The sequence below is a fragment of the Vigna unguiculata genome, chromosome 9 (assembly GCF_037176805.1).
Source record: "Vigna unguiculata cultivar grain cowpea cultivar isolate G323 ecotype 2 chromosome 9, ASM3717680v1, whole genome shotgun sequence".
Lineage (NCBI taxonomy): Eukaryota > Viridiplantae > Streptophyta > Magnoliopsida > Fabales > Fabaceae > Vigna > Vigna unguiculata.
The window spans coordinates 9,976,428-10,003,202 of NC_140800.1; the positions used below are offsets into that span (position 1 = coordinate 9,976,428).

Consider the following 26,775-nt stretch of genomic DNA (forward strand, 5'->3'; position numbering starts at 1 on the left):
TGTAATATTTTGTATTTGAATATTAACCTTTTATGGTATGTTGTCATCTTTGTTTATGAAGACCAGAATATATAATATTAAATGAAGTATGTATTGTAATTATATGTGGTATTTGGGATTCGTGAATGTTAAATAATTTAATTTTACTACTTTATATTATTTTAAGTAGATTATTAGAGAAAAGAAAGATTTGAATAATTTAAAAAAATATATCGGGAAATTAAAATTGTGAACTTGTACATTATTTGAATATCAAATAACTTAGAATAAATTAAAATAATATATTACTATATTTTGTATTATATGAAACGTAGAGCAAGAAAAATTAAAAGTTAATGAACTATTCTAAATAGCAATTGGTAAATAAAATTGGAAATTTATAAGTATTATTACGTAAAAATACATCCGACTTCATTGATATAAGTATTGTGATTGAGAAAATTATTTACTATACAAAATTAAATTAATTAAATAATGTGTAGTATCAAAATTAATAATTCAATTTGTACAACTAAGATTTATAATAATGTTAAATATTTAAATAAACTATAATAAGTTAAAGATGTTAACATTTGTTAATATTATTATCTGTAACTGAATTGAAAAAGTAATTTGAAAGTTCATGATTTCATGTACTCAATATAGGTATGATAGTCATAATTACAATAGCTATTTGATATATGAAAATGGATCACGATTTCTAGAGCTTATAACAATAATAATGTCAACTATGTGGGAGGTGCGGTGAAGAATGATGGGTGTTTGGTTAGTAAATAGTCATTATTAATTGGGCTAGTTATAGGTTTTAGAGTCTTGGTTTACCTGAAAAAATTAATAACGTGACAGTTATGTTATGAAGGTCCATGGCATAATTATGGTGGTGTGTTTAGTAAGTATATTGAGTATCAATTGGGCTGAATATAAGTTTGACAAATACTTCTTTTCATAAGTAATTATTATACGACGGTACATGGGCACTATTTGATTTGATTGTGGTAGGTGTGCCAAATAATTATGTTGGTGTGAATAATAAGTAATAACAGTCGTTTGTTGAATCTATGCATTTATTATATGTTGTTTGGTTTTTTTGGTGTATGGTAGATTAGAATTTTAATGCATTTGCCAAAATAAGCACGTATTCAAGGAATAAAAATGGTAAAAAGAAGATATAATAAACCAACGTAAATAATGACAGAAGGAACCAATTTACTTACATCTCCATCTTTTCCTTCAATGCATTCAAACAGAAACTTAAAACAGGACACCAATTTAGCATATGAATGCAGCACAATCAACGATTGATATCTTCAAAAGTAGCCTCTGACAGGAATTTTACACAAAATACAGGAACACAGGTATGTTACCATACAATACAGTCATACATTGTTAAAAACTTCTTTCAAAACTACATTTGTCGTAGTAGTCAAAGGTTTGTTTTCATTGTCATGGATTAAAATATTTAATCCGGATTTGCTTTTAACTCTAGAAGCTGCAACATATAATTGACCATGACTAAAAACTGATGTTGGCAAATACAACCCAACACAATCTAAAGATTGTCCTTGAGATTTGTTAATGGTCATAGCATAAGACAACATGATCGGGAATTGTCTTCTAATCAGCTTGAATGGCCAAGGGGACTGGGATGGTGACATGGACATACGTGGAATATAAATCTCAGTTCCTTTTGATTTTTCATTAATAATCTTTGCACTGATTACATGGTTTGCAAGTTTAGTCACTATTAATTGGCTACCATTACACAAACCTTGAGATTGATCCAAATTTCTTAACAGCATAATTGGAGCACCAACCTTTAGCTTGATACTATGATTTGGCAGTCCAGATGTTCTTAAAGAATTTAGAAATTCAGGTGTAATACCATCGTATGCTTCAGCTTCAGCTGGCTCAGAGGTATCTATGCAGTCGGAGCTTAGATATTCTTTAATTTCTCCTGAAACACATGAATCAGATTAAGTTGACAAATCTTAGTGATGATTTAGTAAATTCTTAATTATGAATAATGACTGACCTGGAATTGATTCCAAAACAGATTGATTAATTTGATCAACTGTTTCAATTCGACTGGCTAGAATAGCTCTTGATATGAGGAACCCTTCATCTTTGTACTTTTGCACTAATCCTGGATATGTGCTATTAACAATGGCTTGGATAGGATCATTATATTCTGATATTAGTAATTCTGATGGGATTTCTATGTCAACTAATCCATCGTTTGGTTCATTCAATGCACCATTGCCAATTTTTATTATCCAGGAAGAAAACTCTTCAATTTCAGCTATAGTAGACTGTTGTAACCCATTTTGCAACAACTGCATGTTCTTTGTCAAATTCATAATCTGGCAATGATCCCAAAGATAGCATGAGTTGATAGTAGCATGAACAATATCAGACCTGCTTCCACGTGGAATAACAGGTAGTATTTGTCTAAAATCTCCTCCAAAAACAACTACTTTGCCACCAAAAATTGAATCAGTTTTGTTCTTTTCCCTCATGATGTCTTTTAAAGTACGATCCAATGCTTCAAAACAATACTTGTGAGCCATTGGTTATTCATCCCAAATTATTAGGTTTGCCAATTTCATCAAGTCTGATAGTTCACTACCTTTTGTAATGTTGCAAATAGAGTGCTCCAGTGTAGGAACGGGAATCTTGAATTTAGAATGAGCTGTCCTACCTCCAGGCAATAACAATGAAGCTATACCACTTGATGCAACTGTCAACACTATTTTTCCTTCAGATCGAAGAGCAGAAGATAAGGTAGTCCACATAAAAGTTTTCCCGGTTCCACCATAACTGTATAAAAAGAACATCCCCCCTTGATCATGATGAACAACATCTATAATCTGTTGAAAAATATGTCTTTGCTCTTCTGCAATTGGTCAGAATTTATTAAGTTAAATTTTAATGTCTTCATGAATAATGCATGGAGAAAAGAACACAAACCTGTCATACGGTTAAAGTTAGATTCAAATACATGTAGCTCATGATCCTTGTTGTAATCAAGTTCTGCATATACCAATCTATTTCCACAATAATCTACCACAAAATCATTGGGATAAGGCATAGATGGCCATTCCTTTAATGTTCTCCTGTTATTCTGCAAGAGCTTCTCAATCTCAATCAAAGTCAAAATTTGAAGAGTTTCAATATTGAGAATGAGTTCTGCAACACAAAAATTCAGTTAACATACTTGGAACATGAAACATACATTTGATATGCTTTAATTGATTGTACCTTGATTTCTAGCAATAATCCGTTCGTTGTATAGTATTCCATCAGACAACCATTCCCATGTTTTACTCCACAGCTCTTCAGGTTTTAAGACACTATTTGACATAAGGATGGTTACAAATAATTTCCTTAAGAAGTGTCCGGATCCCCAAATAATTTCCTTAAGACACTATTTGACACTATTATGTAAAATTTATAGCACCACTGCATTAATGACATAACAACAACAAATTACAAAATAGTTATCAAATAATTAAAAAACTATTGTAAATATAAAACACCATACATAATGAAATAAACCTCAAATCTTTGAGGTCAAACACAACATTTTTGGAATGGCCTTTCTCCTCTACATTGTCCAGCATACCAATCACATCTAACATGCAAAAAAATTAATAAATTAAAAAAAAAACAAAATATAGGACACATACATAACGATACAACAATAAACTTACCAACCAACAAATCAGAACAATACTTTCCATCGATGATATCCTTTATACTTTTGAACTTCCAAAGCTTTCTAGGTATGCTTGCAATGGGTTGTGGTCGTATAGACGTTGCTCCTATAAACAACAGCTTAAATGGATGCTAACAAACTCTATATTGAGCTCTGTTCTTCAAGAGTTTAAAGTTATGCATTATGTAACTTTCACCCTCTTTTAGCTTCTCTTCCCAAACACCCATATCTTCCTTCTTAATCATTGCAACAATAACATCACCCTGAACAACAAATTAAAACATATATGGTTAAATATAGTTGTCATCTAATAAAGTAAAATTTACAACATGCTAAAATATGGTACTTTACATTACCTTTTGATCCATCAGAACCATTTCCATACTTCATTTGGAATCCCAGGACTCAACATACCACAAATCTACGATTCTAACAGCAAGTTTCAACGTCTCCCTTCTTCCATCAATATCCTTGATCATATCAAATTTTTTTGCCATCTAATATGTGACAATAAGTTAGGTGTTAAGTTTCAACCAAACACACAACGACTTCAAATAAAGAAAACAAAAATAAAGTAAACAAAATATTAAGGTACGAATCTTCTTCAAAAAAATCAAAACAAAATAGTCTTCAATATGTTCTAATCATATAAAACTGAAAAAATTAACAAAAAAAAGTCCTGAAAATAACCAAAAAAATTTCTTTTCAACAAAAACATCACAACATCTTCCAAAAAAGATGAACAAATAATATCTGAAACAAAAGGAAACTTCTATAACGTCTTTTAAAAGATAATACAGCACAATAACAAAGTACAAAAAAAAAAGGAAAAAAAAAAGGAACAAAAAATAAACAAAAAATAACATCAGAAATTTCTTTTCAACAAAAACATCACAACGTCTTCTAAGAACGATTAACAAATAATATCTAAAACAAAAAGAAACTTCTATAAACGTGTTTTAAAACATAATACAGCACAATGACGAAGTAAAAAAACAAAGGATAGAGAAGAAAGATGCATCAAGAACAAAAAACAGTAAATACAAAATATTTAACTTTTAAGAAAATAAAATAAAATATCAACAGCAAAGATCAACACATAAAATGTAGTTCAGAAGTTAAACAAAATGAACTTACGGAACTAAGAAAGAAAGGAAGAAGAAGATGAAGAAATACAGAAGAAGGAGGAATGGAAAAGAAGGAAACCTGGAGAAGAACAACGCAGGTAACTTGCCTTGCAGAAGAAGAATTTTCAAATATAACAAAATGAACTTACGGAACTAAGAAAGGAAGGAAGAAGAAGATGAAGAAATACAGAAGAAGGAGGAAGGGAAAAGAAGGAAACCTGGAGAAGAACGACGCAGGTAACTTGCCTTGCAGAAGAAGAATTTTCAAATGTCATAGCAAATGTCCATCACATCATTTAACTCTCTGCACCACCAAAAACACTATAACACCAAAATGACTAAAATAAACGGGAGTGTCTAATTCAGTAACTTCATTATCCTAACATTTTCTTAGATATATAGTAGATTATTTTTGGTAAAATATAATCTTAAAATTTTCTTATTTTATTTTTTAACTTTCATAAAAGAATAAAAAGTTATCCTATTCAGGTAACTTTGTCAACTTTATCAAAAATTTGTTTGTAAAAAAATTATTTTCCATAAAACATTTATCATTACAGCTTAATTAGATTTAAGTGAATCTTTTTAAAATCTATCATACGGGCTTTGCTATACTGTCTAGTATTGCGTTAGAAGAAGTCTTTTTAGATTTTTTTATCATAGACAAAAGACATGTTAGAAGACAAATGCATTCAATATATTCGTATTAATATTTTTTCTTGGATTTATTTAACATTATTTTATATTTTAAGTTTACCAATAAGTTATTCAGTATCTTTCGATTTTAAAAACAGTACAATTTAATAAATAAAAGAATACACGGACGACCTAATGAATTGAAAAAAAAGAAGAAAGAAATATGACGAACTCAAAATTGTTAAATTAAATAATAGAGGAATAAAAGAATAGTGAGAAAAGTACAGTTAAATTTATATTTTTATGATTAAGATGAATTAAAAAATATAAAATAAGTTCACAGGGAGTTGCAAAATTTAATAATTTAAAACACATTTTAATTAATAATAGAATAAAAGTACATTTTTAACGGAAAATTCCCATGTCTAGGGTGGTTTTATTGGTTCGTAATTTCTTCCTTCAACCATCTCAGCTTTTTTCCGACGTCGTTTCGCATCAAAACGCTTAAACAATGGCGTTCTTGCTGAACAAAACAGCCATTGCTTCCCATTTTCGATCTCATTCCCAGGTATCGTTATACTTTTTCTATAACAAATTGAATCATAATCATTACCAATTTCATATAACTTTCGGTTTTCTTTTTTCTTATACTGAAAATCCATTTTGAGAAATCAGAAGACTGAAGATTCCGCTGCTTTTCCGCGCCGTCGATTCCACGTTGAACCTGGGCCTCGTGAAAAAGCTGTAAGGTTTTTTTTTTTTTTTTTGTTATTATTTTTTCACGATCAAGTAATTTTGTGCATCTAGATCACCTACTTCTACTCATAATTACTTTGATTTAAACAGGGAAAAAAATTTCGGTTTAAAAAGACCTCCTTCATGAAGTTAATGAATAAAAATGGAGGGTTTTCTTTTAATAGATTCTGATTTTAAACAAATATTGGCATTAGGATTAGGCAAATTTCTGAAATGTGATTTTGATCTGTCTCCACGAATCAGTCTTTTGACTTAGGTATTGCAATGAATAGGTAGAGCATTTTCTACTTGTGGTATCGTTGAAGGAAATAAAACAAGCATTTGCGTTTTTTTCTTTTTATATATATTATTTTTGACCTTTTGCGAATTCCATGTAAAACCTCACTTAAGTTAACATGCCCATCGGTCTTGGCACATTTGTATTGCTTAGCAGACACAAGTTTTGTGATTTTTTTTGTTTGCTTGTGCATTCATTTTTACTGCTTGGGTTTTGTTTCAGCTCTTGGCCGAAGATTCAATTCTGAAACCCTTCAAATCATATAAGAAGAGTGTAAAAAAGCTCAAAAGAATTGGAGATGTTCTGACAGTTGTTGTTGTTGCAGGTATGTTGTCTTTAAACTCTGATTTTGATTGAAGGAGTGAGAGTTTGGAAATGGAAGTTGAAAGACTTCGATGTGAAAAAATGAACTGTGAGGGGTACTTTGTTATCTTTTAAGGATTGAAATCGCTTGTTAATGAGCTAAAAGATTTTATGCTTGTTTGAACTGGACTTTGTTGTGACAGTTTACGTACTTGTGAAGCAGTCTGGAATCTTAACTCTATTAGTTGCTAAATCATTTGATCGGGCCTCGTGATTTTTCTTTGAATGTTGCTTTTGTTTCATTTAAATTTGTTGGCCTTACTCTGATTCATGCATCATTCTAAACGTTAAATTTATCCTTGTACTCCCAATAAACGAACTTTGAAAACCATAATTTTGATGAAAACTTAGATCATGGTTTTTATATTCTTTCTATTAAGTTCTCAAAGCAGGTAACGACTTGTGAATGTTTTTTATTCCAATATCAATAGCTTCCATTGATTTAAGTTGCCCAATTTTAGAAAAAATAATCCGTGTAATTTCTTAAAATTAATTTGATCTAAGTTTTGTCTGATAAGATATCAGTTTTTTCTTTTATGGTTTAATTTTATCTGGTTGTTTGAGGAGGGATTGTGTGACATGAAGAGGTCGTAGTGGTGTTTTCCAAATTAAATTAACCAGCCTAATGCACATAGGGGAGTCTTTTTTTTGAGTAAGCTTCAAAGGAAAAATAGATTGTTCAAATCTGTTTGAAATTGGTTTCTCCGAGGTCAAACACATGAGCAACTTCGATGGAAATGGTCTAAGCCAGATTTGATTTTTGGCTTAGGCAAAGCCCTCGGTGATTTGGAACTACAATTGGCCTTATTGTCTCAGCAGTTGATTGCTGAAACATGATTATTTCAGGAGTAAATTTGGATTACTGAATATGATAGATTACAAACGATTTATTTTGAAAAAAATTTCTGAAATTGGAAAGAGGACATGGTACTGTTTAGTCCTTTGCGTGTGTAACTTTTGGATTTTAGATATTATCATTGTTACATACAGGGCCTGTTTATGATAGAGCCAATAGGACGTATTTCTTTCCTGAGTAATATTCTGTGTACATGTCTCCTTTCTATGTAGATCGTTTCCTCAAATGTAAGTAACTTTAGCATTGAAAAGAATATTCTAGTATTTGCTAAAATGTTTCAGATTTTTGTGAAAATATTTTAGCTTGTTTAAATCTTGATTTCTCAGTTGTTTCTTTTCATGGACCCCTTTTACTGCGTTCTGGCATTGTTCACAACTGGAAACATGCGTGAATATGATGACAGCACTTATTAATAGACGATTCTACATGCACTAAATATTCCGTATTACCTATCTGTGTGTATTTGAATATACGCTAGTCTGTAGTATGTTACTCCTCCTGAAACAATCATGTTAATTTCTCTTCCTGTTCCGTCTTTTCAATTTTCTTGTTTGCTTGTTTATAATGTTTCAGGATGCTGTTACGAAATATATGTTAGAGCTACACGAGAAGAAGCACAGAAACAGTAACATTCTGAAGTTTCTTGATAAAGCGAATATGGGAGTTAGTTTTGTGTTTTGTTGTACTTTGGTGGCAACAATTCGGACTATTATTGGCCATTTTAGAATAAGTGGAAAAATATTTGAACCAAATTGCATGTGAGTTATTAGTTTTTTAACCATTTCAGATATGCTGTGTGATGATTACAATTTCGTGGTTTTTGTGTGAGAAACAGATAGGACTCGTTCAACCGAGTTTTCCAAGGGGTTGGTTGTGACGATTCTATGAGATGTTTAAATGCAATTCTATAATCAGGCTTTGCCTGAAGTGTTAATTGTCTGATAATCATATTGAAGGGAATTGTAATGTGGTGTTGGCCAAATCATTTTAATGGGAATTCTAATCTATATTATGCTAGTTGTATATGTATGTTATCTTGCTTTGATAAGTTTCTCTATAAGCATTTTTAGAAGAAAAAATATTAATTACTTTTTCTACAAATACAAATTAACTTATATTAAAATGAACACATAGAAGATTTTTCGTTTTTTTTTAAATAATGTATATTAGTCTTAAATATGTTAGTGTTCTCTTAATGAATTCATTTTATTATTTTGACCCTAATTTTTTTTGGGTCAATTTATATCTATTTAATATAAAGTTTTACTGATATAATTCATGTTATCAGGGTTTTGCCATTAATCATGATTTGACAAATAAAAGAATCATTGATCAATAGATGTCCGTATCTCATGGTAACATTATATTTTATATCTAAAAATTATCATTTAAAAGCAACACCCTGCCCAATGAGAATTAAAACAATTTTACGATTACAGCGAAGTTCATTCTAAATATTTTAAGCATCTATTAGGCTTAAGGACATTTCCTTCCGATCAGAATTGAAGATAATTGTAATTTGTAGATTTATAATCAGAGAAAGTGACAATCGAAATATTAGATGACAAGATGAATAACAAACTTAATTTTGAAGGGAAGTATAAAAGATCTATAAAAGTTGACAATTTGAAGATTGACATCATGGGAAATGTAATCAAATTTATATTAAAATGTAGGTAAACAATTCAAGTAAGATTATAAATGAATATATATTTTTTTTAAATATGAACCTAAACGACTAAATATATAATTTGAGGACAATAGTAGAAAAATAAAGTTTTTTTTCTCTCTAGAAAATGGCTACTTTTTTAAGTTCAGACCTGATATGTTTCTTGTAGAAAATGCATACCTTTTTTTCTCTTAAGTTTACACATTAGTTATTTAAGTTCCATTTATTTTCTGCCTAATCCTTAAGGACCGCTTCAAAGTTGATTTGACCTAGGGCTGGCCAAACGAGGGGAAACATACCTTAAGTCTGTCCTAGCCTAATCTTTTCTTTTCACTCTACAGAGAACGCAGCCGTCACGCTCCATACCTCCTCCAGAGCTCTGCTAGGGTTTGATCCTACGCCCCTTTCAAGCTAGCCAAATCTCGTTCTCCTGTCACCTCTTGAGAGTTCGTTTTCGAAGCTGTTAGGTTCGTTGAGTCAGGTGTCGAAGTCGTTTGCTAAACCCTTTCCAGGTAAGGGGAGCTTGAGCTTATAGTATCTGTAATTTTTGTATGCTTCTGGGTCTGAATCATATGTGTGATGTATGCTCATGGTTGATTGTATGATAGAAGTGAGAACATGATTTCTTTTGGCATGTGTTCTGTGTTTCTACGAAGTGTACAGTGGTGGACACTGTCTTTCTCACCCAAGCGAGCTTGTCTCGCCTAGGCGAGACTGACAGAGCTCGCCCAGGCTTTCACGTGCAAACTGTCGCCCAGGCGACTAAAGTTTATTTTTGAGCGAGGCGTGATCTCGCCTAGGTGAGGATGAACTCGCCTGAGTGAGAATCCGTAGTGACCGTTGTTCAAGGGCTCGAGTTCTCGCCTAGGCGAAGAGGAACTCGCCTGAGCGAGAGGGTCTCTCGTTTGAGCGAGATTGGGGCAGGTTTTGTGCTCAGTGTGAATGGCCCATTGGTATGGTTGCTTGTTGTATGAACCGAGAAGCATGAGATGTATGAATTGTTGTTTATGCATGATGTTTGTATTAAGGGAACTTTCTGATTGGTTGGTGAAACGTGTACAAAGTGTGAGTAGGATGTAATTCCATAGCTCTTGTAGGGAGAGCTTATGGTGGTGCCCCTTAATGGACGTAATTCCATGGGTCCTCCTAGGGGGAGTCCATGGTGGTGCCTCATTCATTGGACTTAATTCCACGAACCTCGAGGTGAGGGTTCATGGTGGTGCCTACACAACAAGACGTAATTCCACGAGGATAATGTGGTGGTACCTCACGGCCAGGACGTAATCCCATGGAGACCACGTGGTGGTGCCTCTTGTAAGGGTGTAATTCTGCGAAGGCCTCGTGGTGACGCCTCACCGCTAGAGCATAATTCCACTATTTTGTGGTGGCGCTTGATTATACGTATCCTGATTTTCTAGTATTTGGAGTGGTAATGGTTTGGTATCTCTTGTGTGGTTTTCCATTAATTATGCTTGACTATGTGATTGGACCTTGTGTGTTATAATATAATTATTTTGTGCTCTAGCTTACCCCTTTCGCGTGTTTGTATGATTGTGTGTGGTTTCCTCCATTGCGATGATCATCAATTTTATTGATGTGAGCAGATGGGAGAACTCTTGGCAGTGGTAATGATGGCTGGAATGCTACAACTTGATGGATTGGACGGGTATTGGGCCCACTATGGGGCCCATCGCTGAAGAATTTATTAGCTATGTTTTTCTTGTCTGTACAAGATCTAGTACCATTAGTTCACTAGTATTTTCTATTTTAGGCCGTGTGGGGCCTCTTTTACGTTTTATGGATATGTTGGGGTACAGAGTACTTCATATACCAAATCTTCGTACTCTCTGGATATTATGTATGTGGTGTTTTTATTAAATGGGTTTATCTATTTATTTGGGATATTACATTTATGGTATCAGAGCGATCGTTCCTTAGGTCTGTGGACTTGGTGTCCACTTAGTTTTGTCTGTATCTTTTTGTGTGTTCTTAGCTAATTCTTGTCCTATCGAGCCTAACCAAGTGATTTCCTGTGTGCTAGTGAACTATGGCACCATCTCGTAGGACTCCGCAATCTTCCCAGGGCGATGTGCCAGATATCGCCAAAGCGATTGAAGTAATGGTAGCTGCTATGACGCAGCAAAGTACGACAATGATGCAATAACACGAAGCATCAATGCAGCGACAGGCGGTAGCACTAGAGCAGCAACAACTAGTGATGTAGTAGATGGAAGTTGCTAGGGTGGCTGCAAAGGACGCTCACAGACAACGTATGGAGGCCCTCCGCTAGCTGGAGGAGAACAGGGTAGTTGTCCCTGCTTTTGGCTCGGAGCCATGACCTACGACCAGGGAGTAGAGTCTGAAGGAGTTTCTGAAACACCACCTAGTGAAATTTGGAGGCAAGACCAGTCTAGACGCAGCAGACCAATGGCTGAAGGACCTGGAGAGGATATTTGATGCTAAGATGTGCCCAAAGGAGAGTAGACTGGCATTCGCAGTGTACATGCTCACGGGTGAGGCTGAGCACTGGTGGATCAACATGAAGTCCATTATGGAGGAGAGGCAGGAACCAGTTACTTGGGATGTCTTCAGGAGGAAGTTCCTCTCCGAGTACTTCCCGGACAGCGTCAAATATGCTAAAGAGGTAGCATTTTTGCAGTTGACCCAAGGAAGCAAAATTATGACTGAGTATGCAGAAAAGTTCAAGCATCTCAATCGTTTCTACACCATGTCGCTGGATGAAGAGTGGTGATGCAGGAAGTTCGAGAACGACCTCCGTGGAGATCTCCGTTTGATGGTGGCCCCGCTATCCATCAAGGACTTTTCCGCCTTGGTGGAGAAGGCAAGGGTCATGAAGAAGATGAAGGTAGAGGTGGAAACTCAGCACCCATCCCAGCAGAGAGTGGGAGGACCATCTGGGTCCAAGCATAGGCAAGAAGAGAGGAGGAAACCCTATACTAGGCCCCATTTCCAGTCTCAGGGGTCTAGGGAGTCTTCTTTCCAACAAGACAGGATTTAGTGCTACCAGTGTGGGGGACCGCACAAGAGAAATGTCTGTCCCCAGCTTGCAGGCTTCAAGAGGTGCAACAACTGTGGCAATGAAGGTCACTTTGGGAGGGACTGCCCCACCCTTACTAGGGCAGTGACGCGACCTCCAATACAGACTCCTGCGTAGAACCAGTAGAGGCATAGAGGCAACAAGCCTCAAGCGACTGTGGCAGAGTGTACGCCATGACCGGGGCGGAGGCAGCAGGTTCAGGTAACCTCGTTATAAGCCATTGTATGATAGTTGGAAAAGCTTGTTGTGTGTTATATGACTCTAGAGCGACACACCCATTTGTGTCAGATGCATGTGTGAAAAAGTTGAGTCTGCTGGTGTGTGAGCTACAGTGTGAACTTGTGGTGTCTACTCCGGCATCGAGTATGGTCAGAACATCGTCCGTGTGTGCTAGGTGTCCAGTGGAGGTAGAGGGACGCAGGTATAAAGTAAATCTGATCTGCTTACCTCTATAGGAGTTAGAGGTGATCTTGGGAATGGATTGGCTCTCTGCCAATCCCATTCTTATAGATTGTCGAGAGAAGAAGCTACTTTTCCCCAACTCAGAGGAGCCTGAGTTGTTAACATCTCAGGGGGTTGTGAAGGAACTACAAGGGGGTGCACAATGTTACATAATCTTCACACGTTTGGAGTTGGAGAAAGAGGAGAGGACGTCAGTTATACCAGTCAGGCATGAATTTGAGGATGTGTTCCCGGCAGAAGTGCCAGGTTTACCTCGTAGTAGAGAAGTGGAATTCTCTATTGACCTAGTACCGGAAACCGGCCCGGTGTCGATGGCCCCATATCGGATGGCGCCGGCGGAGTTAGTGGAACTCAAGAGTTAGATTGAGGAGCTTTTGGTGAAACAGTTTATACGACCTAATACGTCACCTTGGGGAGCACCAGTGCTCTTGGTAAAGAAAAAGGATGGGAGTTCACGCCTGTGTGTGGACTACAGGCAGTTAAACAAAATGATGATCAGGAACAAGTATCCCCTCCCGAGAATAGATGACCTGATGGATTAGTTGCATGGGTCATCGGTGTTCTCGAAGATTAACTTGCGGTCGGGTTATCACCAAATATTGGTGAAGGCGTATGATGTGCAGAAGATGGCCTTCAGGTCCCGGTACGGACACTGTGAGTGTGTGGTTATGCCTTTTGGTGTGACCAATGCTCTAGCGGTGTTCATGGACTACATGAACTGGATATTCAGACCGTTCCTAGATAAGTTTGTCGTAGTCTTCATAGACGACATCCTTATCTATTCCAGGACTCAGGAGGAGCATGTCGAGCACTTGAGGGTAGTGCTTGGTATTCTGAGGAAGAAACAACTGTATGCTAAATTGTCCAAGTGTGAGTTCTGGATGGACGAAGTGCAATTCTTGGGGCATGTGATATTCGCCCAAGGGATAGCAGTGGACTCAGCAAAGGTAGAGGCAGTGATGAAGTGGGAAAGTCCCAAATCAGCAACGGAGATAAGAAGCTTTGTGGGTTTAGCAGGGTACTATAGAAGGTTTATTGAGGGATTTTTCAAGATAGTGGCGCCCTTGACGCAACTTACACGGAAGGACCAACCTTTGACTTGGACGGACAAGTGTGAGAAAAGTTTCCAAGAGCTTAAGCGGAGGTTGACGAGTGCTCCAATCCTAGTGATTCCCGATATTGGAAGACCTTTTGAGGTCTATTGTGATGCCTCTCATCTAGGGTTGGACTGTGTGTTGATGCAGGAGAAGAAGGTAGTGGCCTACGCTTCGAGGCAACTCAAGGTACATGAGAGAAACTACCCCACTCATGACTTGGAGTTGACGGCTATCGTGTTTGCCTTGAAGATCTGGAGGCACTACCTCTACAGTGCTCAATTCCGGGTATTTAGTGATCACAAGAGTCTGAAGTACCTATTTGATCAGAAGGAGTTAAACATGAGACAGAGAAGATGGATGGAATTCTTGAAGGATTATGATTTTGAGCTTTTGTACCATCCAGGGAAGGCGAATGTAGTAGCCGATGCTCTGAGTAGGAAGACGGTGCACACCACTCACCTCATGATCAAAGAGGTGGAACTATTGGAAAAATTCAGAGACATGAAACTGCAGGTGGAGTTGGAATCATGATTCATTAGATGTAGTAATTTGACCATATCTAGTGACTTCCTGAACTCAGTTAGAGAAAGACAGTTATTGGATGCTAGTCTGAACAAGGTGAGAGAGTAATTGGGGTCGGAAGAGGCAAAGGACTTTGCTTTGGGTAATGACGACATATTGAGATTCCAGGGCAGAGTGTGTGTGCCTGACGATGTTGAGGTGAAGAAGTTGATCCTAGAGGAAGGACACAAAAGTCATCTTAGTTTGCATCCGGGCATGACTAAGATGTACCAGGACCTCAAGGAAAATTTCTGGTGGCAAGACATAAAGAAGGAGGCGACATAGTACGTGTCTGCCTGTCTGACTGTCAGAAGACAAAGGTGGAGCATCAGAGACCCGGTGGGATTATGCAGCCCTTAGACATACTGGTGTGGAAATGGGACAGCATCTCGATGGACTTTGTGACCCATTTGTCACGAACTGTTAGGGGACACGACACTATCTGGGTCATAGTGGATCGATTGACTAAGAGTGTCCACTTCTTGGCGATGAACCTGAGAATGTCTATGACTAAGTTGGCTCAATTGTACATCAAGGAGATTGTGAGGCTACATGGAGTGCCCTCAAGCATCATATCAAATAGGGATCCACAGTTTATTTCTCGGTTTTGGCAAACACTACAGGGGGCTTTGGGAAGCAAGCTCACGATGAGTTCAGCCTATCATGTCGAATAAAGATCTCCAAATCTTAAATCTGCGGGTTAAAGTTAAATTTTTCGAAACCAAAAGAAATGGCAGAAGCACCATGTTTTCCAAACCAAAGTTAAATCTCGCCATGCTTTTTATTGTCATGTACTTGCAGAAGCTAATAATTTCTACGGTATATTTTAGTCATGTAAAATTTCCAAATCCTCTTAATCTTGCTAATTTGTTTGATACATTATACTATATTTTTTATATATGTGAGTATCATACTAGATATAAATTTATTAGCGGAATTAAAGAAGTTATTGGGAGCCAACGTAGATAATTAAAATATAGTAGACAGCAACTTAAAATAAAATAATTTAATAAGAAAAAATTGTAATTTTATTTTTTTAACAAGCAACGAATATTCATGAATAGAAATAATATGATATTCGTATAAACTGATATTAAAATATCTGATAATAGTAATATTATAATACTAAATATTCGCGGGAATTTTATCAAATTCTCACACATACACATATTTTTGTCATCTTTGATCTTCGGGTAGAAGACTATTATAATGCTTATCATTTTGTTGTCTGGTTGCTATTTACACGAGTTATAATTTATGCTTAAATGCACCTTTTACACACAGAAAAGTGTATTTAGTTTAGTGGTTAGTACTCTGTTTCTTATTTTTCTTATTGAGAATGTGATCAATAACCACTATATATGAACCTTAAAAGTTGTATATTCATTATATTTAAAATACTAAAATATTACAAAAGTACTTGAGATGTGCGAAAAAAAATACTACGTCTGATATGTTCAATGCTCGTAGTAAGAAATTAAAATAAGAAAGAAAATTAAGACAGGTCAAACATATATTCACATTCCTTTGTAATTTTTATTTCTATCAATTGATAAGAATTTTGACAGAAAATATAATACCAGTGAAAATGGCTAATTCAAATAAATTTCATCAACAAATAACTTTTTAAATTTGGATACACATCAACATGCCATCAGACCATTATTTTTAATTATAAAAATGTATTAAATATTAAAGTAATGGATATAGTTACTAACACAAATTATAACTTAATTAAATTAAGCTTTTATATATATATATATATATATATATATATATATATATAACTTAATATCATTTTTAGAATATGAAAATAAAATTATTATAACTAGCAAAATTGTGAATCACGACAAAGATGTTCATAATTAAGAAATAAGTAGTACTTTCATAAAAAAGAAGAAAAAGGAGCTATAAATAGAAACAAAGGTTATAGAAAAAAATGTAATGGAAAATTTGGGCAAAAACATTCAATTTTTTAATTAAACCAGAGAGTTATTAATTGAATATTGGTGTAAAATATGTATAGGAATTTATGTAAATGTTCCCAACAACCTAAAATTTTACAATTTGACTTTATTTGTGTTAAATCTAACATATAGTTATTAATTCATTCAAATTTTGTTTGCTTGTTGATTTATTTGGATCATCCAAATTATATATTTTTGAACTATCTGTTTTTATCATCTTGTAATTTTGTTCAACAACTTACTTCAAATTTTAGAATTTGGTATATCAAAAACATGTTGGAATTATTCTTTTGCGTGTTTTATCCATAGAAAACGTAATCGAATTTTTAATAACCTTTGGAGTATTTTTTTATAGAATAAGTAGTTGTGAATTGAATTAATGGAAGAAAAAAACAATTATTTAAAAACTTAAGTACAAAAAATGTGTATGATAGTGGTTGATCAATAAGAAGTATTCACTTTCATAACAACATATGCAACTCCAAATCTCATTTGATTGACCAACATAGTAGTCAATTCTCTCCTATATATGTTGAATTTTTAAGATTAAAAAAAATAAAGTATAAAACTGGTTAAGTATTAGTGTGCATGAGAGAGTAAATGAAAAATATATAAGAAATCAATCAGAAATCAATCATATTTAAAAAAAATGTGATATCACTCTTGATTAAAAAAATTTAAAATAATAAACTTATGCATCATTCTTCTTATATATTATTATATTATCTATTTTGATTTAATATATAACCTTAACTCAAACTTGACTTATCATTGATATAAAAAAAAAATTATGATCAAATTTTAGATGACAACACAAAATTAAGGGAAAAAAATAAATATATTGATAAAAAAGTTGCGACATTAATATTTAATTAGAAAGAAAAAAAACCTAAAGTAAATTCCTATATTAAGCAATTCTATTATAAGAATCATGTTTGGAGTCATAAGTTAACATGTAAAAGATTTTCATTTGATCTTATAACATACAATTTATAAGATAGTTAATTTTAAATAAAACTCTACATTATAATAATAAAATAAAATATTAATTAAAATATATATTTTATAATAATTTTCTATTGAAATAAAAGTTGCAAAGAAATTTTAAAATGGCCAAGTGAAAAAAATTAAGACTTTGTTTATTAACTTTGTAATATAGATGTTCTATTTGTTCTATTTCATTATTTTTATATTTTTAATAGGTAAAAATGTTTTAATTTAATAAGAGTGCAGGATTTTTAATTTTAAATTAAATAAGTGAAATACTATATTGCTTTATAAAATTTTTAATTTTTATTAATTGTAGAAACTAAAATAACAATATCTTAAATTTTGCAGTATAACCTAATTGTCATTATTATTTTGAGAGAACTAAAGAGTGAATAAGTGCTGCACACACCCACTACTGTGAAGGTCAGTGGAAACACGACAACTTCATTAAACATCATGATATGTTCGAATCTTGGTACAAAATATAAAGAAAAGTGTCACTACTGAATTTGATATACATGCTGCGTGTAAACATCATAACATAAGTGGCACCATAGTCATTTAATTGCCCAAATACGTCATCACCAAATTACAACTCACCAAACCATTCTATTCATCGTTATGATTTACTAGTGAAACTTTTTAGCTTTTTATTTTATTTTTGTCTCTAGCAAGTTTGAAAATTAGGTGCATCATATGGAGGACAAGCATTTTCAACTGCTCCTCTGAATTTGTCTGAATCTGAGCTGTTAATTCTACCAACACACAACAACTCTGAGTGTGAAAAGGAAAAAGTGAAAAGAAGAAATTGGGAGTGTAGGAAAGCAAGAACAAAAGAAAAAGGTATTCTCTTCATTCAGTGAGGTTCTGAATTGTTCAACTTGAGATGGCATCATTTGCAGGGACTACCCAGAAGTGCAAAGCATGTGAGAAGACAGTGTATTTGGTGGATCAGCTCACTGCTGACAACAAGATCTATCACAAATCTTGTTTCAGATGCTACCACTGCAAGGGTACCCTAAAGGTTTGATCACACTTTTTTCTCTTGCTTCACAACTCACCAAGATCAAAACTTTATTTTTCTCCAGTTTTTTGCTTTATGTATGAGTGAGAAGGATGCATTCAGTTTGATCCCCACATGTTTTATTTGAAAACTTTCATCTTTTTTGTTATTCTTTTATTCACTTGGTTTCTTTTCTTCTATTAGTGATGATTTAATCTTCATGTTATTGCTTCAGTGAATGGTGAGTGCTTCATAAGGAAACTTGATTTGGATTGCCTGGTAGAGAATTTGTTCTATTTCTAGCATTTATAAAACACAGGGTTTTGACATAATTTCAATCTAATTGTTAGAGAAAATGAGTAGTTTAGTCATAACATTGAGGATGATTGACTAGGATGAAGTAAATACATGATTTTGAGAAGGATTTTATGATCCTGAGTAGTAGAAGGTTCTTGATTGATCTAAAGAAATGGAATCAAGGCTTTATATTTTTATTGATTGAAGCTCGGGTTATGCAGCTGCTATTTGCCCCTTTTCTCCATTTCTGTAACAAAGAAATGAAGAAAATCACACTCTTTTCAATGTCATTTGCCATCCCAAATTTGTCTTTTAACCCTACAATTTCTTGCTCTTGTATGATCATGCATTTGTATGCTTTTTGACTCAATGATTTTAGATGTTCTGATTCTGAATGTTAGAATCTGTAATCGGGTCACATGAAATAGGAGATAGTGCCAGTTCAAATGGTTGTTTTTGTCTGAAGCCTAAAGATTGAAATTGTGAAAGATCAAATTGGTGGATACATTTTTAATCCTCTTTGCTTCATTCATCCCTGCAGCTGAGTAACTATTGTTCCTTTGAGGGAGTTTTATATTGTAAGCCTCATTTTGATCAACTCTTTAAGAAGACTGGTAGCTTGGAGAAAAGTTTTGAAGGTGAGTTGCTGTTATTTAGCTCTTTCTCACACACAATACTTACAATTCATCTTCTTGTTTTCTCTTTAACTTCTATATTTCTTGCTTGTAGGTATTCCAAGAACTGCTAGACTTGAAAGATCTGCTGATCAGGTTTTTCCACATCATTTTAACTTCAAAAATATTTCTTTTCATCTTAGAATTTTATTCAGTCTTCTCAAATGGAGTTGTTTTTAAACATTTCTGTTTGACTCTTCTTGTATGTAAATTCTCTCTGGGATTTTTCAGGTCCAAACCAATAGCAAGGTTTCAAATTTATTTGCTGGAACCCAGGAAAAATGTGTTGCTTGCAAGAAAACAGTTTACCCAATTGAAAAGGTACATAACTATATTTATCAATATTTTTGCTTCATATCAAGCAAAACTGATCGATCTAAATTATAATAAATTCCCAGAATCCTTAAATTCTAGTTCTCTATATGCTTTCATCAAAGTTGGACCTTTATGCTTGTAAAGAAGACACAGGACACCTAATTTCTTTGCTTTACAGTATTAGCTATTAGTTCTGTTAAGGAATTTTGGATCTTTGTATGAATGGGTTAACTTTTATGAAACAATAGTATCAGAATCTTGGAACGAACCTAATGTCTCGAGTTCAAACCTCATTGAAACTTTTACTCCTACGAAAGGGAGTCTTATATTCACAGCTTTTGAAGGAGGGACATTTGTTAAGGAATTTTGGATCCATGTATGAACTTATATAGTGTTCCTTATTCAAATCTAGATCTAGAATTTGTACAAGAACTTATTTAGTCTTAAAAATTCGGCTCATGCAGAAATGAAAAAATGTAGCCAAACCTCTAATACTCATAATAGAGAGAACCAATCTAGCAAATGTCTAAATTCATGTCTTTTTTATTGTTATCATTATGAGGGTGAATTGGTGAGACATAAAGATGAGGGAGAGAGAGAGAGAGAGAGAGAGTAAAAGATCCATTTTTGAAACATTTGTTGTTAACTTGAGCAACAATTTTAGTGTTTTACATCATATTATGTCTTATATTAATATCCACTTTTCCTTTTCATCAGGTAGCTGTTGATGGAACATCTTACCATAAGGCTTGTTTCAGGTGCACTTATGGAGGATGTGTAATTAGCCCATCAAATTATGTTGCCCATGAACACCGTCTTTATTGTAGGCACCATCACACTCAGTTGTTCAAGCAGAAAGGTAACTTTAGCCAACTCGACAAGCAAGAAAATGATGAAGGGGTGACAGAGAACACAGCAACAGAGTAGTAATAGCATGCATGCAACTTTCAAATTACAGTGGCAATACAAAAGTTTAGTTGGTGACTCTTTTTCAGGAACATACATGCCATTGTTTCAATCCACTTTTCCCTCTTTTTGTTTTGTATGTGAAAAATTTTGCTAGACAAATTTTGGGGTTAATAATTGAGAAGTAATTAATAGTTATTTCAGCATAATCATACGGCTGAGTTATCTGTATTTTGCTTTGAAGGTTTATCAAGTTTGTACTTTCCATTACTGTGGTAAAATCCTGTCTGCTCTGTAAATTTCCTGTTGGTTCTGGTTATTCACATAAAAGAAATCTACCCTTTGTATCAACATGATGATTTTCTTCATAATTTTACTTTAATCGGTCACTAGGAATACATTAAAAACAACTAGCCATGAAATTATTGTTTGAAAATCAAATAAGTCTAAGTTCCATGTTAGATAAAAAAGTTAAGTATCATATAAACTTATAAATTTATTGTCTTAAGGTTTTGAGTTGAATGTGAAGTCTCTTGTTTGGATTTAGGTATGGATTTAGGTATGGTCTTATTTGTTGTTGTATCTATTTAGTGATTTCTCTCTCGAAAAAACTATCACAGGAGTATCGGAGTTGATAATTTATCAAGGAATTTCAGGTAAGAAATAGGGATATAAGTGCTTTTATATTTACTTGATTAGATGATGTTACAAGTAGAAAGAATTTCATAATGCATGGCATGCTAGTTGACTTAGTTACCTGCATGCTTTGCCTAGTGATGCTTGGCAAAAAGAGAAAAAAGAAAGATTCGGAATCTACTTTTTTAGCAAATTGCTTTCCACGTTTTCTGAAATATGAAATGTGCTTCCTTGTAATGATTGGTCTCATTCAATGCTTCCATGCTTTTTAGTCTGAGCTTGAATTTGCTTTCAACCAAATCTCAAGAAGAGAGCTTTTTTTTTTTTTCCATCATTAATCTTTCCCTTTCTTACAATATACATTAAAGATGAAGAGAGTGAAACAAAGTACGAGAGACAAAGCATATATTGTACTATGAATTAAAATAGTTTTGATGAAATAAAAGGCATGTACGGAATATTATAAGTTGCATCCAAATAAAGAAAATACTTGTTTCATTAGATTGATGGTGTACTATCTTCTTCTTGAAACCTTTTGGATTCTTTTTCATACCATAGTTCAAATTTTGACCAGTTAAAATTCTTAATTTTTGTTCTCCATCACCACTTTTAGCAGTAACGTTATTATCTGACCATGTTACATTGGTAATCCAGTTATGTTATTGAGAAATTTGACGGGCTATTATATGAAATGTTTAATAAATCGTGATATTAATAATTTAATATCAACTGATATAAACAAAAAGAGTGACGAATCATTTACTATGGCTCTATCAAACTTATTAATAACAAAACATTACAAGTAACTAAATTGTCATTATCATTATTGTGTCATAAGATAGAAAACAAGTTGTAATAAAAAGATCATAATATTTAAGCAGTCACATTAGGATAGAAATTTTAAAAAGTTTATAAACTAAAACAAAGTTGTATAATCATATATCTTCACGTATAGAATATATGACTGGTGACATACATGAGAATTGAGTGAAAAACCAACACGGTAAGTACACTGGTCACACATAGCAAGCAATAAGTATGTTATCGTTCTCTTCCAAGGGACTTGTGCAACACATGACAACTCTCGCAATTCACGACTCAATTAGACACAAAGTTCACACAAACAATATGGAAACTCTTTTTGTATTTTATGAAACAGTTGGTGTGCAACAAGAAATTAACATAGTGTATTTACAATTTGTCAAGATTAGACTTCAACCATTTCATTCTCATGCATTCTAAATTATCTCAATTCCATATTCATGTTAAAATCAATTCACAAGAATACTCAAATCCTATTCCTAGAGCCTTTGAGCCTATGATTGCTCATCAAGTTTCAATTCTTTGAATCCTCAACAAGTGAAATCATGCATTAGTTTCAAGAATTTAAGATTACTAATGAACCAAGTTCTATTCCTAGATACAAGCATCCATTAGGTATTTAATTTCAAATCTAGATTCTAAAGATGTTTCCCAATACCTTAAGAATCACAAATCAAGCATGGGAACAATCCACATCAAGCATTAAGCAAGGAAATCAAATACTAACATGAATTGGAAAAGCATATAAATTAACAACATAATTTTACACAAGAATTCAATGGTTTACATCTAATCTCAACAAATAGAAATTGCTCTCCATGGTGGAGAACCTAGGGTTTTACAAAATTGAAGAATAGGGAAGAAATTGGAACCATAAAGTAGAAACAATCCATCTCCCAAGGTTCTTGAATATTGCTCCATGGTTCAATTACGCCTCCCATTCGCATCTCCGCCTTCAATTTCGTAGCCCATCATCCTCTCCAACCCAAAAGGGGTAAAACCTCCATGGATGAAGAAGGAAACCCAAGAAGGAGAAGGGAGAGTTTCCCAACACCCTTAATAGCCTCCAAGAGTCTCTCCCAAGCACCCAAGGTGTTTCTATTCGTGAAAAATGAGGAATCCTCTAATACTCTTGTAGAAACATGATTAAATAACCATATTCGTGTATTGGGGTTGATATTCTCGCCCAACGGCTTCACACTTGCCCAACGAGGCCTAAAATTGACGTTCTCGGACATGCAACTCGCTGGGCGAGCCATATTTTCGCCCAGCGACTCAAATACTGCAGTTCTGGTCTGTCATTTTCGCCCAGCGAGCTACCAGCTCGCCCAACGAGTGACCTTGGTGCCCAATGGTCATTTTTTGGCCTTCCAAGGTTGGTCCAAGGCAGTATATACATATAGGTGAGTCCTTTCTCGATGTTTGCAGTGCTGGACTTGATCTTGGTGCCCTTCGACATGGGTATTTGTGTAAAAGTCAATCTTTCATGTCCAATCATGCTTTCTTGAGTTTCAACTTGTTTTCCTCCACCAGAATTGCTTCCTATTGTTTTATTTCACACACTCATAATAGAGATTAGAAGTAAAAAAACATAAAACAACTAAAATACGAAACAATGCAAAAATAACATAAACTAGATGATTAAACAAGATAAAAGTTAGGTAGGAGTTGATTTTATTCACAAAACTTAACATCAATAAAAGGTAAAAAACAACGTTATCAATTGGATGATAAAAAGGCCTCGACTTTCACCCAAATCCAAGGCCCATTCAAGTAAACCTGATGTTTAGGAATGTATATAATATAACTGATAAAGCAAAATACAACATATTAATTGAGTGGTTAAGATCCAAGATCACTTAATGCATTGTCTTGTAAGGCCCATTATCCTTAGAGAGAATTAAACATAACTTTGTTAGAGTTTTTAAATATACAAATGGATCAACATTTCAAAAGGTCTCATCTTTTAATGGTTTGTTTGGGCAACGAAATGTATGGCAATGCTTCTTCGTGGTATAATTCATTAGGAAAAAGTTCCTTTGACACCACCATTCCCAAATAACTACCATTTGACACTAACTTTTCTTAATAAAATACTATTATTTAAATAAAATATTAATTTATATGAGTGTCAAATGGTAGTATTTATGGTAGTATTTATGGTAGTATTGGTGTCAAACTAGCATCGTCCAATTCATTATTGGGTCAATCTTCATCCTATGTCATTGGCGTAGAATGTACATGTTCAACCAAAGTAGTAAATGTTAAACATATACTAAAGTGATTCGGCTCAAGCGTTACGGTTCAATTATACCTTCTTCTACCTAATCTTTATCATGGGATAACTGATACATGATGCAATCATTTTTCTCTCAACAATTATTCATTGGGAATCAAACTCTTTGGTTATGACTCTCTCCGGCCTACACAATGGTATAATTATACAACACACATCGATTTTTTCTTAAAGAATTGACAATTGTCCTACCAAGATCCACACTCATTACATTGTCTTTATACCAATTATTAGAAATTATAATGCCTTAAATACAATTAAGAGGTGGTGAATTGATAGTAAAAATGAGTTTTAAAAATTATTGAAAAATGTTAATCTTTAAATGCATTGTTTAATAGTCTTTAACAAAGAATCACAATTTTTTTTTACACTAGTTTGATTTTTTCAGAATTTTCATTGAATTTAATCCAAACAACCTTAATTCGATTTTTACTAATTCTTCATAAATGTCTAATTACAAGATTCTGGTATGCGACTAGACCAAAAATAAAACAACTTTCTCTTGAAACGCATCTCAAGAGAGAAATGAAAATTAAAAGGTAATAAGTAGAATCATTTACCTACACTTTCACACCGAAGAATTATGAATTCAAAACAAAAAAAGAAGTAAAGAAACAATATAATCTTAATTGTGATTGATTTACAATAAGAAACCTATAATCTTGAACAATCTTTCTAGACGAATCTTGAGACAATTAAAATTGATTTTTACATTATTAAACTCTCATATATCTAACATTCATACTCTCTAATATTTGGAAAGAATAATGTATTTCAAACATGAAAAAGAAAGTTCTGTTTAAAATATATTTTGTTGTAACAATCTGTTATAATTGATTAAAATTTAAACACAATCCATTAAATTATTCATTTCAAAACCCTAAACTGTTTCAGTTAGATAATCTAATTGATTATTTAAGCAATGACTACCCTACCTGCTGAATAAATATTCGTCCCGTACCTGTACCCATATCCGTTGGGTATCCGTTATGCGGGTACCCATCTATTTTTTTCATATCTGCGGGTATCCACGGGTACCCGCGGGTATTTTAAAAAATAAATATTTAACCATAATTGGTGCTTGGATCAAGAAGTCTCTTTTCTCTGATTGATTATTGAAAAACAAACAAATAAAAAATCACGACCAATTTATATTGTAGTTTATTTTTGAATAAAATATTAAAGAAATTACTAACTTCATCAATGTACACCTCTTGTAACATTTTATAAAGTTTCATGTTGTCCAATTTTAATCTAGAAGAGCCTGAAAACATAAGAAGTTCATTAAAAATTTCTAACAATCACTTAATTAAAATATCTAAGTAAAAGTGTTAATTTCATTACCTTCCATGTTGGTCCATAACCAGTCTTGGAGACACATCAATGCCTCCACAGTATTTGAAAGTAATTGGGGTAAGAATCTGACCAACATTATTAAATGAAGACTCATAATGTTTTTTACTAATATATATATATATATATATATATATATATATAAGGGTATTTTTCTAAATTAAAGTTTAGCGGATACGGGTATCCACGGATACGGATACTATGATACCCATACCCGCCCCATTAACATGCGGGTATCAAAAATATCCGTACCCACGGGTAGCGGGTATCCATTTTTAATATCCGTTTCTTACCCGTTGCGGGTTTTATCCACGGATACCCGCGGGTAAGGATTTTTTTGACATCTCTAGCAATGACAAATCGTAAACAATGCTTAAAACAATCTCTTATCCCTTCATCTAATTAAGTGTGAAAGTGATTATCTCCAATTTTACTTAGATTAGTTGAGTACTCCCGAACCTAATTGATTATTTGCGTATATGAGAAAATTTCTTAGCTTAAATATAATCGATTATATTTTAAAATAATAGATTATTTTGTTATCAATTTAAAAACGCAAGTCCCAACTTACCATACTTAATTTTGTACTAAACTTAATCAATTATTTTGGTTTATGAAAATTGTTCTAGCCAAAAGGTAAAAGTTTGATCACTTAGAGCATTTTGTCCTCATCGTCCCTCAAGGTTCTCCTTTATGCCTACTTTTATGATCTATAGGACTCTTTTCTCTTTTAATGCTCATCAAATTTCTTTACTTCATTTAAGTCTCTTGTCATGTCTTGAACTGTTACTTGAGTTATCAGCTTTAAACTCCTTATTTATTACCTCATATTCTCGTCATAGCGATCTCATTAGCATTAGGTTAAAGACTAGATCGGCCTTGAGCCTAACACTACATAGACCCCAAACATAGCTTTTTATAAAGTTTAAGGCTAAATAA

General features: G+C 33.6%; 3 protein-coding genes across 5 annotated transcripts; all 3 read left to right on the forward strand.

Annotated features, from left to right (window-relative positions):
• The first annotated feature begins 5,869 nt into the window (after positions 1-5,869).
• LOC114162443 (succinate dehydrogenase subunit 7A, mitochondrial-like) lies at positions 5,870-8,675 on the forward strand. Of its 3 annotated transcripts, none has more exons than XR_014984480.1 (4): positions 5,870-6,046; positions 6,154-6,222; positions 6,734-6,930; positions 8,304-8,516. XR_014984480.1 is itself a non-coding variant. In XM_028046338.2 (4 exons), the coding sequence occupies exons 1-4, from the start codon at positions 5,990-5,992 to the stop codon at positions 8,357-8,359; spliced, it is 285 nt and encodes a 94-aa protein (XP_027902139.1). In that variant the 5' UTR covers positions 5,871-5,989; the 3' UTR covers positions 8,360-8,675. The 3 variants fall into 3 exon arrangements, 2 of the variants coding, with proteins under 2 accessions (XP_027902139.1, XP_027902140.1); XM_028046338.2 differs by having other exon boundaries at positions 5,871-6,046; positions 6,734-6,836; positions 8,304-8,675; XM_028046339.2 differs by having other exon boundaries at positions 5,895-6,046; positions 6,157-6,222; positions 6,734-6,836; positions 8,304-8,675.
• A 3,955-nt stretch (positions 8,676-12,630) lies between these two features.
• On the forward strand, positions 12,631-13,281 carry LOC114163424 (uncharacterized). Its single transcript, XM_028047741.1, has 2 exons — positions 12,631-12,825; positions 12,913-13,281. The coding sequence occupies exons 1-2, from the start codon at positions 12,631-12,633 to the stop codon at positions 13,279-13,281; spliced, it is 564 nt and encodes a 187-aa protein (XP_027903542.1).
• Positions 13,282-18,192: 4,911 nt separating this feature from the next.
• LOC114196277 (LIM domain-containing protein WLIM1-like) lies at positions 18,193-20,938 on the forward strand. Its single transcript, XM_028086870.2, has 5 exons — positions 18,193-18,558; positions 19,376-19,472; positions 19,564-19,604; positions 19,740-19,829; positions 20,541-20,938. The coding sequence occupies exons 1-5, from the start codon at positions 18,421-18,423 to the stop codon at positions 20,748-20,750; spliced, it is 576 nt and encodes a 191-aa protein (XP_027942671.1). The 5' UTR covers positions 18,193-18,420; the 3' UTR covers positions 20,751-20,938.
• Positions 20,939-26,775: the final 5,837 nt, after the last annotated feature.

What these genes read in the sequence shown, in the direction of transcription:
- LOC114162443 (XM_028046338.2), top strand. Translation starts at nt 5,990, where the DNA reads ATGGCGTTCTTGCTGAACAAAACAGCCATTGCTTCCCATTTTCGATCT. An exon ending in CTGGGCCTCGTGAAAAAGCT is followed by an intron (nt 6,223 to 6,733) that starts GTAAGGTTTTTT and finishes GTTTTGTTTCAG; the next exon opens with CTCTTGGCCGAAGATTCAAT. An exon ending in GACAGTTGTTGTTGTTGCAG is followed by an intron (nt 6,837 to 8,303) that starts GTATGTTGTCTT and finishes ATAATGTTTCAG; the next exon opens with GATGCTGTTACGAAATATAT.
- LOC114196277 (XM_028086870.2), top strand. Translation starts at nt 18,421, where the DNA reads ATGGCATCATTTGCAGGGACTACCCAGAAGTGCAAAGCATGTGAGAAG. An exon ending in TTGAAAGATCTGCTGATCAG is followed by an intron (nt 19,605 to 19,739) that starts GTTTTTCCACAT and finishes GGGATTTTTCAG; the next exon opens with GTCCAAACCAATAGCAAGGT. An exon ending in CAGTTTACCCAATTGAAAAG is followed by an intron (nt 19,830 to 20,540) that starts GTACATAACTAT and finishes CCTTTTCATCAG; the next exon opens with GTAGCTGTTGATGGAACATC.
- LOC114163424 (XM_028047741.1), top strand. Translation starts at nt 12,631, where the DNA reads ATGACCGGGGCGGAGGCAGCAGGTTCAGGTAACCTCGTTATAAGCCAT. An exon ending in CTACTCCGGCATCGAGTATG is followed by an intron (nt 12,826 to 12,912) that starts GTCAGAACATCG and finishes TTACCTCTATAG; the next exon opens with GAGTTAGAGGTGATCTTGGG.